The sequence below is a fragment of the Tyto alba genome, unplaced genomic scaffold (genome assembly GCF_018691265.1).
Source record: "Tyto alba isolate M040663 unplaced genomic scaffold, T.alba_DEE_v4.0 Super-Scaffold_38, whole genome shotgun sequence".
Taxonomy (NCBI): Eukaryota; Metazoa; Chordata; class Aves; order Strigiformes; family Tytonidae; genus Tyto; species Tyto alba.
The window spans coordinates 40616442-40630186 of record NW_024881313.1 but is presented as its reverse complement, the minus strand read 5'-3'; the positions used below and the strand labels follow the sequence as shown (position 1 = coordinate 40630186).

The 13745-nt window shown below is 50.4% G+C and overlaps 1 protein-coding gene across 2 annotated transcripts in view; it reads right to left on the bottom strand.

Annotated features, from left to right (window-relative positions):
• Window positions 1–13745, bottom strand: part of KLHL18 (kelch like family member 18) — a 28504-nt gene that overhangs the window by 11541 nt on the left and 3218 nt on the right. For both annotated transcript variants that reach the window (XM_042802255.1, XM_042802256.1), the window contains exons 2-3: window positions 2939–3069; window positions 1530–1670 (exon numbers count right to left, since the gene is read on the bottom strand). In XM_042802255.1, the coding sequence (XP_042658189.1) occupies window positions 1530–1670; window positions 2939–3069 (272 nt within the window). The remainder of the gene's footprint in view (window positions 1–1529; window positions 1671–2938; window positions 3070–13745) is intronic.

Sequence of the window (13745 nt, the reverse complement as noted above, 5' to 3'; positions counted from 1 at the left end):
ACCAACCATCAGGTACTACGCTAAATGCTACCCGTGAAGGGAAAACGCCTCGGGCCCTGATGGTTTCAGCCTCTAATGGCCTGCAAAAGCCAGGCCCAGCTCTTGACAGCGGCGGCCGCGGGGGATGCGACATCGCTTGCGTCCACTTTGGGGACAGCGCTCTCGGGTCCTGCCCGACGCTGTGCTAAGGGCAAATACGCAGCGCTGACGGGGGGGGACTTGCAGCTGAGGAGGGCTCTCAGAGCTGGGTTGCTGCCCCGCGGCCCTGTCTGTGCACAGGGGCCTGAAAATACCCCGTATCTTACTTCCCTTTAAGAATGAGGGCTCAGTGTGCGTGTTCCAACTCTTCACGACAGTCAGAGCCCACTAATTTTCTTGTCATTTCCCAAAGTAACAGTTGCACACTCACATCCAGGACTTAGGACACCTAGTTGCTCCTGCTAGATTTGGGAGAACTGTGGCAGCTAAAGCTGAGAAAGCAAATCACCTTGCTTAATGTCTATTAAGGAATGTATATTCTTTATCTATATTCTTAGTGTAAATTCTATAGGAACAACTTAATGTATATTCTATAGGAACAACTACCTCAAGCTAGTAGGGACTCAAAAAAAATCAATGCAACCCATCTCTTTCCAGCTTGGTGTCGTGTCCAGTACCTCAAATAAAATGTTTTTGCAAGAAAAATTAATACTCTGTCATCTTACGTAACTTAATTTTAAACAAACTGCAGAAAGTCAGGAGGCACAGGGGACTGAAAATTGAGAAATCTTGAACGGGGAAGAGAAGCATTTTTTTCTCCCCAACCCATGGTTTTAGGATACCGCTATTTAGAAGGAAAGAAAAATAACTGGCTGAGATGTTCCATTTACTTGGTAGGTACGTTTAATATCACGCCATGGAATACACTGAACAGGTCCAGAGAACTCAAGCTGGGGAAGGGAAGGGGAATCAAACACGTAAGACTCCCTGGAACGATCTGAAAATGCGTGTGGTACTTTTGCAAAGAACAGCCCAGCTTTTCCGTTTCCAGATCGTGCTGCTGGAACAATCCTGCAGCCAAACACCCACGAGGGAATTGAAAAACCTGGGACCAATTTAAGGCTCTGCCACAGCTTCCTGTCCAGCTCCTTGGCCCAGTCCCTTTGCTCCTCCCTTCTTACACACGCAACAGCAGACAGGGTAATGACTGCGAGGGTGGGTTCGTTAGTGGTAGAGGCAGCCGCGCAGCTCTGGGATGGGTAGCGTGACAGTAACAGCTAGCTAACTCTGAAAAAGGGAAACGTGCACTCAGTTTGGCTCTAGGTGTTAATTCCCATGGCTGGCCAAGGCCTTATACCGTGCCCCAGCTGTACCAGCTCGTAAATCAGATAAATGATTTTACAGGCAATGAGAATGGTGAGTCTTGGGGGACGCAGACCTCCTGATCACGCCGGCAGGAGACATCCCGCTCCCTCCCAGGCCAGACACAGATGACTAGAACCTTGCTGCTGGTGGGGAGCAGTAAGCACAGCCAAAGGATGACCCCTTACCTCTCTCTGAGGAACGTGCAGCAGGCATCTTTGATGTTCTGCAGCTGAAGGAAACTCGCCCCCATCAGCAGAGACTGGACGTTCTGCTGATCTATGGCCAGGTGCCCGTTGTAGGCAAAGTTGATCAGAGCCTCAAGTGCACTAAACAAGGGGGAGAAAGGGCAGAATTTATTAACGATTAACCTAGCAGGGGAGACTACTAGAATGTCCTGGGTTGAGTGAGTGGTGGAGTTTTTTGGTGGCAGGGGAGGGGGCTATCGGGGCGGCCCCCTGTGAGAAGCTTCTCGAAGCTCCCCCCAGCTCCACGTCAGCTCCACTTCTGTTTGGGAAATTGAGCCCATCAGCTGCGCCTCTGCGATAACGTATTTAAGAAGGGACGTGGTGAGGAGCAGTGGGACTGGTGAGGAGGAGTTGCTGCAGCTGCGTGAACACCAAGGTCAGTGGGGGAACGGAGGGAGAAAGGAGGGGGGAGGTGTGCCGGAGCAGAGACCCCCCTGTATCCTGTGGGGAGACAGCAGGGCGGCCCCCCCTGCCACCCATGGAGATCTACGGTGGAGCAGACATTGATTTGTGGCCTGTTGTTCCTGCTCGGCATAATCAAGGTGCTGTGCCTGAAGAAGGCCGGGGTCTCGTGGGAAAAGGCAGCCCCGCTGCTGTAATTCAGCGCTGGGAGGATTGCAGCATGCGGGGGAGTCCCACGCCGGAGCAGCTCGGGAAGGGCTGCAGCCGTGGGAGGGAATCCAGTCGGAGGAAGTTAGTGACCCATGACGGAGCAGTGGGGGGAACGCTGCGGCCCGTGGGAGGGACTCATGTCGGAGAAAGTTTGTGGAGGACTGTCTCCTGTGAGAGGGGGACCATGATGGAGCAGGAGGAACAAGTTCCAGAAACTCCCCTCACCGAAGATAAGGGAAGTGGCAGCGCTGACTGCACCCCCCATTCCCTGCCCCTGCGCCACTGGGGGAGGAGGTAGAGATATCGGGAGCAGAGCTGAGCCCGGGAAGAAGGGAGGGGTGGGGGGAAGGTGTTCTCAAGATGTGGCAATGCTTCTCACTGTCCTACTCTGTTATGTGTTGTTAGTGTCTGTAATAAATGTGTGTTCTTTTTTTCTTCCCCTAACGAGTCTGCCTTTTGCTCGTGATCATAAAGGGGGATTTTCCCCCATCCCAGTCCTATCTCGAACCCCAAGCCTGGCTCTCTGTCCCTTCTCATTGCCGGAGGGGAAGGAAGAGAGAGGTGCTGCATTGTGGTTGGCTGCCAACCAGGCCTAAACCACGACACAGAAGAAAACCCTTCTGTGTCAGCGTCCACACAGAGGGTAGGCTTTCAAGCCTTGCACATGCAACACTGAGGCCCGCGGAGCGCTCGCGGTCCCTGGGGAATATCCTTGCTCGCGTGCCTCGGGACGTTACCTGGGATCCATCCCCTGCATGACGATCTCATCCTGCTTGCACTCCATCATGTCGTTGGTGAACATGGCGTGGAAGTAGGGGATGGAAGCTGCCAGAACGATTCGGTGAGCGCTGAACTTATGGTCCCCTACCTAAAAAGGGAGAAAAGGGGAAGGAGGGGAGGTCAGCACCATCCACCGCCAACCATATGGCCTAGATAATTTGCTGTAGCACAGCTCTGCCAGCCAGCAGTAACCGAGGGCTGAGAGTTGGACAATTTCCATTTACAAACAAGACAGCAGCCTGTCTCTTAAATCTGAACTTTTGAATCCAGTTTTCCAGCCTCATAAGCAGCCACGAGTGGTCAGGTGGACAAAGATAAAGCAATATTAGAGCCCGAGAGTGGGTTGTCTCCATGTTGCTAGCAGAGAATGGCCAGGTCCACAGAACCACGTGTTTACAGAAAGCAGCTCGGTGTTCAACTGCACGCCCAGGTTTCAAACCCAGACCTGCTCCCCGCAGCTGCTGGGGGGCGGAAGATGCTCACCCATGGCCCTGCTTCGGATCACATGCTGCCTCTAACAGCTGGCAATCACCCACCCGTCCGATCCTGGGACACCCTGAGCACAGCCACGGAGGCTCAACTTGAGTCCTGGACTGCAATAATTCCGCAGAACTAAAAGCCGGGCGACGCGGCGGCCCAGCTTTTTTCCTTCATGTCTCCTCGGAACCGATGACCAGCTTACAGGTTAAATCCCACGTGCTTTTCTTCTCAGCCAGCCAGCACGTGCGCTCGCCTTACGTGCAGAGCCAGTCACCTTCACTGTAACCCAGAGGCTCATCTTCTTTAAATCTCTGCAGGTTCACTTTCACCAGCTCTGCTGTACCTCCTCACATTTATATCCCCTGGAGAGCCTTCCTGAGCTACACAGCGAGGCTTGGAAGGGGCTTCTGGCCTCTCCAGTTCCACTCCTCACTCACGCAGAAGCTACACAATATTTTATCCTCTCCTGAATTACGCAGGTCTTTGCTCTGATTACTTCTCTCTGTTGGTTCAAAGCTTTTTTTCCTTAATTTCCAGGCTAACCCAATTCACATCAGCCCATCCGAGCTTGTGTAGAACCGCCCTTTTCCCCCACTTAAGCAAAATTCTCCCATTTGAGCTTTGTTTTGCTGGGACAAACAAGCTGGCACAGCAGGTCCTCTACTCTCCAGGTCATCCAAGAAGTCCTTCTCTTCTCCAAAAAGCTTCATCACCCTTTCATGTCTAGGCAGCCTATTAACAAAAACGTCGTTTGCATTTGGGGCTTTCATAGTTCCCAGCAGTGCCTTGCCTCTCCCTCTAGGCCCAGAGCTCTCACACCCAGTGAAGATGACTTGCTGGGCGTTTAGAAAGCAAGATCCCTGACACGTGAAAAAAAGAGAGGAATTGGGCACTACACAAGATGCATAAGCAAGCAGGATCTTTTTCTTGTTTCCTCCCCCCCCCCCCCCCCTCCAGTTTTAAACAAAAGCATACTCAACTTCCACAAATGCTGCTGTTACAAGACTCTGTTTTTTAAAACCAGCTTGACCACCCAGCCGCTCGGGCTGCGTGCCTGCCTGCACAGCGGCTGGGACTCGCAAACATTCAGCGTGTGGTCAGCTCGTGGCGCCGTGTGCCTTGGCTGCAGGGGCAAGGCTGCTCTGCCTGAGCTTCCCAATTTAAAACAGTGCTGCAAACACCCGGTTAAAGAGCTTCCAAGACTTACTCCAGCCTGGCAACGGCAGGGCCGCTTTTGGAGAAGCTTTGCCTCTGTCCTGGTCAGCTTAGGTGTGCCTGAAGCCCTGCCCATGCTGCCCACTGGGCCTGGATCACCCTGCACAAACCCCGCTGCAGAGTTTTGCAGAGTTCCCAATGGGTTTTGCAGAGTTCCCAACGCCCAGAGCAAAACCAGCAAGTGAAACGGCATAGACTGTTACAGCTCTTGGGAAAAAATGTCACCTATAGATTTGTACGGTGATTTGTTAGCTCAAGGTGGGTAAGGATCAGTATCAACCTCTTCTACTAACCCAAAACCACATGCAAAACATCCCAGAGGCTTCAAGGCTTGAGAGCTGTGCCACGACTACCAGCAAATACTCTGCTGCTCCGTTCCCTTCTCTGCTCGCTCAGTCATTCATTTATCTCATGCTTTACCTCCACCTCCCGTGCCGGCATCGAGCAGATGAGCAGGAGCCAGACCGTGGTGGGGACAGAGGCAGGAATAAGAGGGCTTGCTTGGCAGATAAGGACTAAGATAATGTTGCAGGAGAGAGAGAGGGATGAAGCGGAAAAGAATAAGGTAATGCAAGCAAGAGGACGGATATTTTATAGCAGCAAGCACGGAAGTTAAGGTAACAGTTCTACCAGTTCTACAGCAGCAAGGCCCCAGTCCGGGCACTGCCCGTGCCCCCTCAATGTGCAAAAGCATCGGCAGCTTCCCTGCCTGCACGCAGCGGGATGGGGAGATCTCTGGCTAAAGGAGTGGAGGCTGCCAGGGCTCGCAAAGGAGCCCACGGTCAAAGAGGGACCGAGCTCAAGGCGACAAGCCCCAGCCCCTCTTTGAGTAACAAGCATTTGCAGGGGAGGGTTTCCCACCCCGGCTTTACGCAGCCTCCTGTAAGCGAGCGCAAACTCTGGCCCGCCCTAACACAAGAGGTTTAAAAATGTTTATAAATACATTGAGTTTAACCAAAAAAAAAAAAAAAAAGCCCGTAAGAGGAAGGAAGTGATTCAAGAACCTGCGCACCCCTGAAAGCTGATGAAACCTCACCGTGTCCAGGGTTTTAATTTCCTTACTCCGCGTGGCTAATTGCCAAGTCGAGCCCACGTGCGCACGAGCCACTTTGCCTCCCGCGTGAGCGAGCGACCAAGGCGCTGCTCGTGCGAGACGCACGTGAGGCACAGGGTTAGGACAGGGAAAGAAGGAGACGACGGGTGCTGAAGCTCTTTGTTTGGGCCTTCTCGCTGGGGAAAGGTTTCCACACCACCAGCCGCAACTCGGGTTGACCGCCGTGACTAACTCGCTGCTCAGCCTGTCCACGTTCCAGCCCCGAGGCTCAGAAACACCCGACCTGCTCAGCAAGCTCCTTCCGACCCCGTGGATGAAGCTGCTCCACCAGCTGTGCCCGCAGCCGCTCCTGGCCCGGTCCGACAAGGAATAAACAGTGGTGAAGTTAAAAAAAAAAAAACAAAAACCAGTTGCATCATTTCCAGACCTTAACGCTGGACCTCTCGCGCCCGCCAGCCTGGCAGGTCCCGCGCGGAGCTGGCAGAAGCTGCCGGAGGACGCGGGTAGCTCGGTGGCAGGACCTGGCCTGTCCTTGTCCCCTCCCCACGCTCCTCGCTGCCACGCGCGGAGCGAGGTCCAAGCGTTACCAGCGTCATTTCGGAGCTGGGGCACAGACACTGCTGCTAGAGCAAGAGATCTGGGGCCGCAGATGTTCCTCGGTCAAGGGCAAAGGGCTGATTAAAAACTCCAGGCTATTTTCTTTCATGCGAGATGCAAGTCGTCTTCTTCAAAAAAAAAAATTGATTCTTTTCTGAAAATATTTTCTGCCGAAGGGCGGAGGAGTGCAGTGCTGGGAGTCACCGACCAGGAGCACCCAGCTTCTGCAGAGAAACCCCTTCCCAAGCATCTCAAACATCCCAAACCACAGAAAAGCTCCATTTCTGGTTGCAATGTTTCTCTGGCTTGAAGCAAGGTGAAAGAACAAGGCCTCATCTCTCTCAAATTTTAAAAGACACCGTGGTGCCTGGGAGGAAGTCAGTCCAACTGCAATACTTTGCGTTAATATATCTCTTAACTACAAGACAGGTTTGGATGAGTGTTCCCACCCAGGCAGTGCAGAACGTGGTTGAGCATGCAAGAAAAACGTTTTAGTTGAATTTCGGTTCCAGCCAAAAGACCATTTGCCAGCAGTCACAGCTATTCAAATGTCATTTCACCTTTTTAAAAATAAAAAGCAGTATTAAAACTGAATGGGCACCTATTAAAATGATACACCTGCTTCAAATGCATACAGTGACCCTCTAGTGATAAACAAAGTTAACTGTATAACTAAAGATAATACCAATTTCAAGAGGAAGGTTATATTTACTCAAAACAAAGAAGCCTACAGTCTTACCCAGCACTGAGAAAAAGCCCTCTGCTTTTAACTGTAAAGCATAAGAGCAACACCAGCTTTAAATTTATTTTTAAAACAGATTTAGTCTTAAAACGGACCCGTGTGCCGGACAGCCACCTATGCCAGGGCTAAATTCACCGATTTCAGTTGACCCAGGCTGCTGCGCCCCGGGATTTCCCAACCCTGGAGCAGCTCACCAGCACTGCTCAGGCTTCCCTCTCCCTCATCCGCCGAGCACGGGGTCGGCCAGAGCTCCCCACGTCCTTTGCCAGCGCTGCATTTCTGCACGTGCCACCGTGCTGTCACTCCGGGCAGCGACGAAGGGCCGCGGCGCGTAGACAGTCACCGCTGAACCAGACAAATATTGTCTGCAACCTCCTGCCCTTTTCCTTCCGAGGCGCTCAACGCTGCAGCTCCACACCCCTGCGTCCTGCTCGCAGCACGAGCCTTTATTTATTTTTTTATTTATGCTTTTATTTTCTGCTGACCTCGCCACTCCGACGGACGCGTGGACGAAACCGCACGTCCACCGCCCGCGGCTCTCCCTAGGAAAGGCAGAAAGGGATCGAAGCGCAAGAGATGCTTTGAGCTCCAAGTCCAAACACAACGGATTTTAGCACCGCCCGAGAGTCCGCGCCGAGCTGAAGCTTCCCGCCGCGCTCCGGCTTCAGGGCGGCATCGCTGCCATCTCACCCCACGACGGGCTGCCGCCGAACGACCTTATGGTAAATTAATACGCCCGGCTATTGCAAAAGCAATCATTTCTAATCGACCAGCAAGATCCCCAGCAGGTTAATGAGAGCTGTATCATCACAGGGGTGAAACGCCTTGCGTCTGGGTTGCACCATTCCGAGCAGCTCCAAGGGACAGGATTGCTCCCCCCCCCCAGGTGCGGTGCTCGCCGCTCGTTAAGGGAAGGGTTTCACCTTGGGGAATGCCCGGTTTAACGGGGCACTGGGGACGACCCTGCAGAGGCGAGGCAGGGTTTGGACTAACCAGAGCTTGGTTTGGTTTGCCTGCATCAGCTCCCAAGCAGGGCTCAACCTCCCGCCCCGGCTCGGTCCCCATCCACGCGTGGGGTGAAGCCACGTAGTCCACAAGCGCTTCCCCCGCGCCGGTGCGAGCGCTCGCCCGACCGCGCCGCTCAGGGAAATAAAAAAGGGAAATAAGCTGTACAGAAAAGGGAATGATTTTCTGCTGCCGTAGCAGGGGAAGGGGGAAGACTGGGACCAGCCCCCGTCAGCAGCAAGATCCACGGAGCTGCATCAGCAAAGCGCTGATCCACGCTGCGATCGCCACCAGCCGAACAGAAACTCTTTCCTGGTGCTGGACAAGACAAAACCTGTGCTTTTTTTTTTTTTTTTTTTTATTAATTTAAACTTGCTCCTGTAATGATAGAGGAGCCTCGGGGAGATTTATAAATTGGGATTTCTGGTCTAAAAGCTATCATTATGTTCATACCATCAGCACTTAATGGCAAGTCCTGAAGAAACAACTAAATTTCTTGCTGCAGGGGAAGGACAATACCTGTTTTTCCTGTAGAAGATAAAAAAATATGTCTGAGCATGAGCACACAGCACATGTCCCCTCGATTCATCCCTGTGTCTTCTGTTTCAAGAAAGTTCTCCCTATCTCCAAGGCCAAATGATCCCCCTTCCTTATGACCAAATAAATACGCTTTCCTATGCTTGATGGAGTCACGCTATGCTCACATAATACCAAAGTAAAAGAGCTCGTGTACATCTCAGTATCATTCCATCCTGCCATTGACAGGTTTCCTCTTGCTCAAAGTCCATCACAACCCTGCCCACTAATTCCAGAAGTGCCAGCAGAACGTAAAAAAAAAAAATATAGAAAGAGCTTTGTCCAGCTGAGAAAAACCTCATTTTTGTCCTCACTAAGGACGGCTGGTGGGGGCAGTCTGCTCAGTTCCCAATTTGATTTTAAAAAGCAGCTGGAACTTGTCCGTGCAGCCTTTGGAACTGGCTGCCCTTTCCATTTGTACTCACGAGTTGTCTCGAATGACTTTCCTTTTTATTTTTTATTTATATACTGGTGTATACACCCCAGGACTGAGGTATCCAAAGGGCAGGATGCCACCAACCCAGAGAGCTGGTGTCTCCGACAGCAGCAGCGGGATTTTATTGCCTACTTAGCATCACGGGGCAAACTGCTGAGAAACAGCTGTAAGCTGGGGTGTCACCCGGTATTTGCCCTCCCTCGCTCCGTGTCATTGTGGAACATGCGTCTAAATCGGTCTCGGTTGGGGGTTTCAGCTTTCAGCTGAAGGTGGAAACCCTCGTTTGCAAGAACGGACCGTTGCGCGGTGATACCTGCGATACTAGAGAAACCAGGTGCTCGTATGGAGTTCAACATAAATCAGTGCATTTACCTTATTTTTGGTTTTGAGCCTGGAGTTCAGGACTGTCTCCAGGCACAAATGAAATCACCACAGTCTTAATCACATCTACAGCATTAAACCAGAATTAGCTATTTATATAAGCACCAAAAAGAGAAGTGACCCAAGAACTCCTCACTGGGAAAAGGCTTGGGGATAAGTCCATCAGGCAGGACTGTCATCCCTTTCACTACCTGAGCAAAACACCTTACTTTTCAGGAGATTTCCCCCTCTACGCAAGGATGTGCTATTTTACAATACATAATTCTAGGTGCCTTCCTTTTAAGGCAAAAAATACTGTTTGCACTGCTTGCAAAGCATCCTTCCTGACCACAAATATCAGAGAATTCCCTTTCAACACGTTCCTAACCAGGTAATAAAAGGCATGCTCTCCCTTACACTCCCACATCCACAAAATGTTAACAGGTTCCAGGGTACAATGAAGCTTTCTTCACAGAAAAACGGGTGTAGGTGTAATAAAGGCATCTACTGCTTTCATGACATCATTAACCTGCATCGCTAAAAAGTCTCAAGTTCTCTGCTGCAAAGATCATCTCAAAAAAAATACATCTTTCCTGACATGACATTGGCATTTGGGTCACAGAGAGGCCATAGTAGAAATCAGGTTAGTGTCCAAGCTATCGCAGCAACGTTTTGCTCCGCAGAAGATAAAGGAACAGTAAAGTTTAAGGGATCTTGAATCAAAATTCTGGCGTTGAAATAAATACCTTTCCTCCCCACCCACCCTTTCGCACCCAAATAGTAGCTGGACGAGATGTGACAGAGTTTAGATCAAACTTGGTGTGTGCAACACCAAGTGATTGATGCCGTTAAGTCTGACATCCCTCTGGTCTAGACTAATTAGAGTCCTGCTGATATAATGGTAACTGATTGCTCTGAACCAGAAAAGACATCCCTTTTGCATGTCCGACGAACGCACGTTCCCAGATAATTCACTTCCAGTTTGGAGAAGCCGAATTGCTTTGCTGGACCCCAGTTCCTCCGTTTCCCACGGGGACAGGGAGCGTCCCGAGGGGATCACCTCCAGCCCTGCCCTCCTTCACACTCCCGAAGGACCGGCAAAACCAAGCTTGAGTCTAACCCAACAGTTGAGGGCCCCTCCAGCCACGTTCCCCCCAACCTCTTCACAACAGCAACCCCAAATCTCCCCTATACTCCAACACAGAGAACACCCAGCCTCTGCTCTTAACTCATCCCGTTGCATCCCACTCCTAACTGGGCAAGAAATATCTGCCAGTGCCCCTGCCAGGCACCAGTTTAAACACCCAGGTCACCGGAGCCCACCTGAAGCTGTAGGACAACGCTTGCTTAAAGGAAAGCAAACAAAAGGGGGTTTGGAAGTCACACAGTAAAGCCTTTTCTGCCACGCTCAAAGAAACAGAGTAAAAGGTTTAGTGCAGAAATGTGGGATTTCTGCTAACACTTCAGGTTTAACGTCTTCATCGAGCACTAAAAATACTTGTCTTTTATATAAGGGGAAGAGCGCTGACGCTAGCTGGGAGCTCCAGTGAAAAAACAAGAACAGTCACAATCCAAAGTAGCTCGCTACTGCTGTATGACAAGATTTTAAATAAGATCCTTAACCTAAAGGTCTCACGTGCATAACACATCATCTGTTTCATAAATCCACCAGCTCCTCAAATAAAAAGATAGTCTCTCTCCTACCAAGCTCATCTTCCTTGAGGATCTCACACACGTGCTCAAACATCTGCAGAGCAGCCAGGCACAGGGTTTTCAAGGATCCTGCTGAAATTACTCACGCAGCCTAAGCTGTCTGGAATTCCACTTTTCTGCCACGGCGGGACAAAGGGAGGCTCCTCCACCTCTGTGCCTGCTGGACAGGCAGCAGCTCTCCCGGGGGCATCTGCTCGAGTTTGGGGGGGGGGGGGGGTTTCAAGTGAACAGTTTGCTTCGGAAAAAAACTGTGATTAGAAGGGGAGGATAAACCAGCAGGGCTATCCCCCGCCAGACCGACTCAGATTGTACATGAAACAGATAATATAACCCCTCTGCGGCTTGGAAGTATTTTAACTTGCCAGGCTTGAGTTATTTTTTAAGAGATTTTTCTAATGAGAAGTCTTGGAGTTAGGCATGGAAACACGGCATTCGAGCGATTCACAACCAAACGAGGAGCAGCAACAGCAAGAGGAGCTCACAACAACTTTGCTCTTCGAGGAGTCAGAATGGCACAAACCTCCTCTCTTTTGGCAGAGGTTTAGCCAAGATCGCTGGAGGTGCCAGCCTGGCACTCAGTTCTCCTCTGGCTCCCATCTCAGCGAGCAGGAGCTATGAACACCTAAAATTTATCAATGAAGAAACAGGACTAGTATTGCTTCCCCGTTTCATGGAGCGGTGCAGCCCACAGGCTTCCAGCAAGCTGCTGCTGTGTCCCCAGAGAGCACTTGTACCTTGGCCTAAAGCACAGACACAAACTCCAGAAAACAAAGCTGCCCAGGCAGCTTTCATCTCGAGAGGATATTTATCTTCAAAAAACAATGCTCAGGAAGAGCACAAATACCGAGTAGCTTCTTTTCTGTAATTAAAAAGCAAACCAGGATCTCCAGACCAGGGACTAACACCCCCGAATACCCGCACTCGTCAGCGAACTGAAATGCTTCGTGCTTTAGCAGCGTTTATTGGTGAGCTCCAAAATGCTTTGGGAATGCACACACATAATGAAAAAGACTGCGAATCCACTCTAAAATAAGTGGGAAAGGTTCTGCCGTGGTATTGCATGCAGGAAACCAAAGCAATGAGGGCCCAAACCTTTAATGCGGAGCTTTTCTCATCCAGTATGCTCAGTAAGCAGCTAATTAATTTCTACCAATAAAGTACAACCAACGGCAGTGCTGGTAGTAGCAATAACTGAAGACTCTCAGCTCATGTTTAGACAGACAGCGATGCTAAGGGTGAAATGCTCTTGGGAAGCAAGAGCTCCGGGGAAAAGCAGAGTAATGCCTGGACGGGAACATGACAGCACTGCCAACAAGGCAGCCAGAAAACAACCCAAAAGTCTCCTAACGTGAAGACAGCCTGGAAGAAATTGCTTTATATCCAGTTTCTGGGGGGGGAAAACAGGAAAGGGCAGAAATCAAACCTCACCGACTTCATCTGAAAAACCCAGCTGTCAGTAACTGCAAGAACATCTGACCCACGGGAGGTTCTTCTTCATGGCCAGAGACTTCAAGCACATTAAAATTGAACCCGTCCCCAGCAGGTATATCAACTTTGCCACTCACAGCCCATTTCAAGCCTGAGAAATCCGGACAATTCAAGCTTCAGTCCATCACTGGAAACCCCAGTTTTGCCCCAGATGCAGGGTGTGGAGAGGTGTGTGGAGAACTGCTGCTTCTCTGCTGGTTTTGCTGGACGCCCTGATTTCAGAGCCTACTATCACACCTCGAAGCGTATAGATCAAAACTGAAAACTACATTTGAAATGAATCTACCAGTCTTCACAGCGCTTGACACATCCATATTTGCAGCTAAAAGCCTCAAAACCCACCAAACTCAAAAAAAAAAAAAAGCCAAGAAGTTTCCTTTCTGCATGCTTGACGATTGCTCCAGGCTTGGTGTTTCCCCGTCACAGACACAACCACCATCAGCTTTGCCAACACCACCGATACTGGATGAGGAGAGGAACACAAGTCTCACCTGGAAGATTTTTCCATAATATGACCCTGGTCAGGTCAAACTGGCAAACAGGTTGTTTTTTTGGATTTTTAACCAGACAAGGCCACGCTGAGACACAATCTAGTGGTCCTGAGAAGAGAGCAACAGCAGAAATTTGCCTTTAGTACGCAAAAATCCTACTTTCACCAAAGGAAAATGAACTAACCACAGGATAAGGTGTGCCTCCTTGCCTTGCATTCCCTCCTCCCTCCAGTTTATTCACATTTGTTTCTACCAAACCATCCTAAAAATTATTCTTTAAGTGAACACTTCAGAGAGCTGCCAAAGGGAGACTGAAAAGACAGATGCCTGTGATGGAACATCTTCAAGAGGAGCTCCGACCTTCAGCTATTTAAGAGACAGGAATATAAAAGGACTTTTCAAATCTGTAGCCTCGGCCATTCACGCAGGAAAGGAGCTTTGGCTCTTGACAAACACATCATAAGCTGCTGGAAAGACGCACCGCTCGCTCGCTGCCCGGTGAAACTTTGTTTTCACATGGGCAAACACGAGAAGCAGTGACAGATTTCCCTAAGCTGAGTCTGAATAATCGGAGCTCCATGGGAGCCAGTCAAATCAGCACTTCTTG